Here is a 2,548-nt window from a genome sequence, read left to right on the forward strand (position 1 = left end):
AAGAAGCATTAACTCATGTTAGACTGCACCCCATAAACACAATCAAGCCTAGAAAAAACCCAGTGAACCACCCCTTTAAGCATTCTTTATTTTTCAATATGCTGTAACCAGCTTCTGAACGTAGACTAATATTTCCTGAGAAATCCTTCCAGATAAATACTTTTTTAAGGATGGTTGGTAAATAAAGTGAATGTTTTAAACTGACCTTTATTTCCTTTTTTGAGAGCACATGTGCTCTCCAATTCACCCCCGGCTCTTGTATTGGAAACAACCTGCAAAGTTTTAAAATGGTTAGTTGAATGATGGCCATTCAAACACTTACAACATACATAATAATTAAAACAGTGTTAACTAGAACTCCCGGATGAAGTGGAACAGGATCTAACCATTGAATGTAGGAGTGAACATCTTCCAGCAAGTCATATTCACCAAACCACATCTGGTGAAAATCATTGATGTAAAGTTCTGCACAAACAAAGAAATGTGTCAAAGCACTTCCTTGAATAACACTTGTAACAGATAAATGAAAAACATATATAGTGTGATTTTACTATAGAATGAGTGCAATGCCATACCATCAGGTGAAGATCTTAATTTACCACGGTAAAATTCTAGGTTATAGAAGTGGCCCTTAAAAACAACAACAACAACATTAATAATAACACTACACAAACCCATTATCAAGTATCTTCTCCAAATCAAGACTGCTTAGTGAGCTATCAAACAAGTTTTGTGTAAATAACTCTATAACTCTAATACTGTACACTGACATGCTTGAAGTGGCTAATTATGAGTGTAATGGCAGAAACTTATTTTATTATTGGATTACTTACTTTATCTTGTTCTCCAGCACCATCATCATCATCACTAATATTATCCAAGCCCTTGAGTCAGAAACAAACACAATCTGTAAGATTTTAGCCTAGAAGTCTCTGGCAACATTTAGGCATGTCCTGTTGTGTGATTTAGATACTCATCTATGTGTTTTTCACATTTGTTTCAATGGAGTAATGTGAGTTGGCATGTTAATTTGTAGAGTGAGTAGAGTGGGGTAAGACCATAGATATGTACATATCTATGGGTAAGACAGTGGGTTAATATAGGAAACTGTACCTTATGAAAATTAACCACGGTTGTATTAAAGCAAAAGTGTAGTTACCATGTTTTTTTGTTTTTTTTTGTCTTATTGAGTACCATTTGTAGTACCACACTTTTACTACAAACAACCTGGTTAAATAATGGTTAGTGTAGCACAACCATGGTTAATTTTCGTAAGGGTTGCCATGACACTATTTAGAAGCTTTCTTTTTGAAAAGTCACATTTCTGTAACTGCATGCTTTCGTCTACTTTAGGTTAGAGATACAAATAATACAGCGTATTAGGTTTATTCCTGCTTCCTTTTTCCTTGCCTAGAAAAGGACAACTGCATTAAAGAGTGGCACACTCTTATTTCACACCTTTCTTATTTGAAGGTAATGAAACTCACCCGGAAACTATGTCGAAAGGCTTGCATGTCCTTTGCAGCAAACATGTTCCTGCGACTCCCTCCGTGGCTGTGAAACATCTGTAAACACACACAGAAATCCCAAAATGAGACAGTTGTTTGTAAAATCGTTTCACATTCATAGAAATAGAAAGCGGAAGTGATAGTAAATAGCATAATAACGTACAGCCTACCTAAACACATTTCAGTGAATAAATGTTTCATAGTCCAGACCAGAGAAAAAATTAATCTTTGTAGTTCAAACATACCTTCTTCCTGGGTGTTTTATTTTCGTGTCCATCCTCCCATGTGGAGTCAAACTCACACTCATCACCTGACATGATAATCCGACGAGTATATCTCAAACGAAGTTTACTAAGAACACGCCAACCCAAAGTAGTCAAAGTACGAAACAACCCTAACAGACCACAGAACAAAACCCTCAGAGCCCTTTTAAAGCTCATCGAGCGAAAAGAACTAGTTGAACTCGAATAACTAGTTGAACAACGCGTACTCAACACTTCCTCTGTCAAGAGAAAATGAAAGTTGAAAGTTGAAAGAGTGAACCGACAGCATTTCTAGCTCAAGGGAAAACAGAGCTCGAGTTGACTCGAGGTTGCCAGGTCTTGTTTATTTTCTAGGTTCTACACAGTCATTTACAGTAAATAGCCTATATATCAGTGCAGTGTTCTAAACATTGAACTGTTCACTCTGTCAATTAATGATTCAGAACTTGTCTGGGCCGAAGTTGCTTGAATGGTCTTTTAGTGCCGTGTAGTGTTTTTAAAAGTTAGTGCATATGGCCATAGTCCATACTCCATTGTCCACCCATAGTCCATGTGTCCATTGGAGTCACTTCCACTGATGTGTCGATTTATAAAATACTATTCCATTAATTTCTACTATTTGTGAAACTCTATGCAACGACCAAATTTACGTTTAGTGTTTCATATAGGCCTACAGCTCAGTTTTATGAGCGCCTGTCAATATCATGTTTATAGTGACCTCTAGTGGATGTATTTGGGAACAACGCTAGGTTTCCATTCTAACTAGTTGAGTTTGTC

General features: G+C 36.7%; 1 protein-coding gene across 4 annotated transcripts in view; it reads right to left on the minus strand.

The window, feature by feature from the left end:
* The window catches only part of LOC107728636 (opioid growth factor receptor-like protein 1), a 6,099-nt gene extending 4,011 nt beyond the window's left edge, over nt 1-2,088 (minus strand). For 2 of the 4 annotated variants that reach the window (XM_016538897.1, XM_016538895.1), the window contains exons 1-6: nt 1,754-2,085; nt 1,488-1,565; nt 834-884; nt 576-630; nt 387-465; nt 206-272 (exon numbers count right to left, since the gene is read on the minus strand). In XM_016538897.1, the coding sequence (XP_016394383.1) occupies nt 206-272; nt 387-465; nt 576-630; nt 834-884; nt 1,488-1,565; nt 1,754-1,948 (525 nt within the window). In that variant the 5' untranslated portion in view covers nt 1,949-2,085. Of the gene's footprint in view, nt 1-205; nt 273-386; nt 466-575; nt 631-833; nt 885-1,487; nt 1,566-1,753 lie in introns of all 4 variants that reach the window. The other 2 variants (XM_016538898.1, XM_016538896.1) reach the window with 2 other exon arrangements.
* Between the last annotated feature and the right edge of the window lie 460 nt (nt 2,089-2,548).

This window comes from Sinocyclocheilus rhinocerous, unplaced genomic scaffold, assembly GCF_001515625.1.
Source record: "Sinocyclocheilus rhinocerous isolate Xijiao unplaced genomic scaffold, SAMN03320098_v1.1 scaffold757, whole genome shotgun sequence".
NCBI lineage: Eukaryota > Metazoa > Chordata > Actinopteri > Cypriniformes > Cyprinidae > Sinocyclocheilus > Sinocyclocheilus rhinocerous.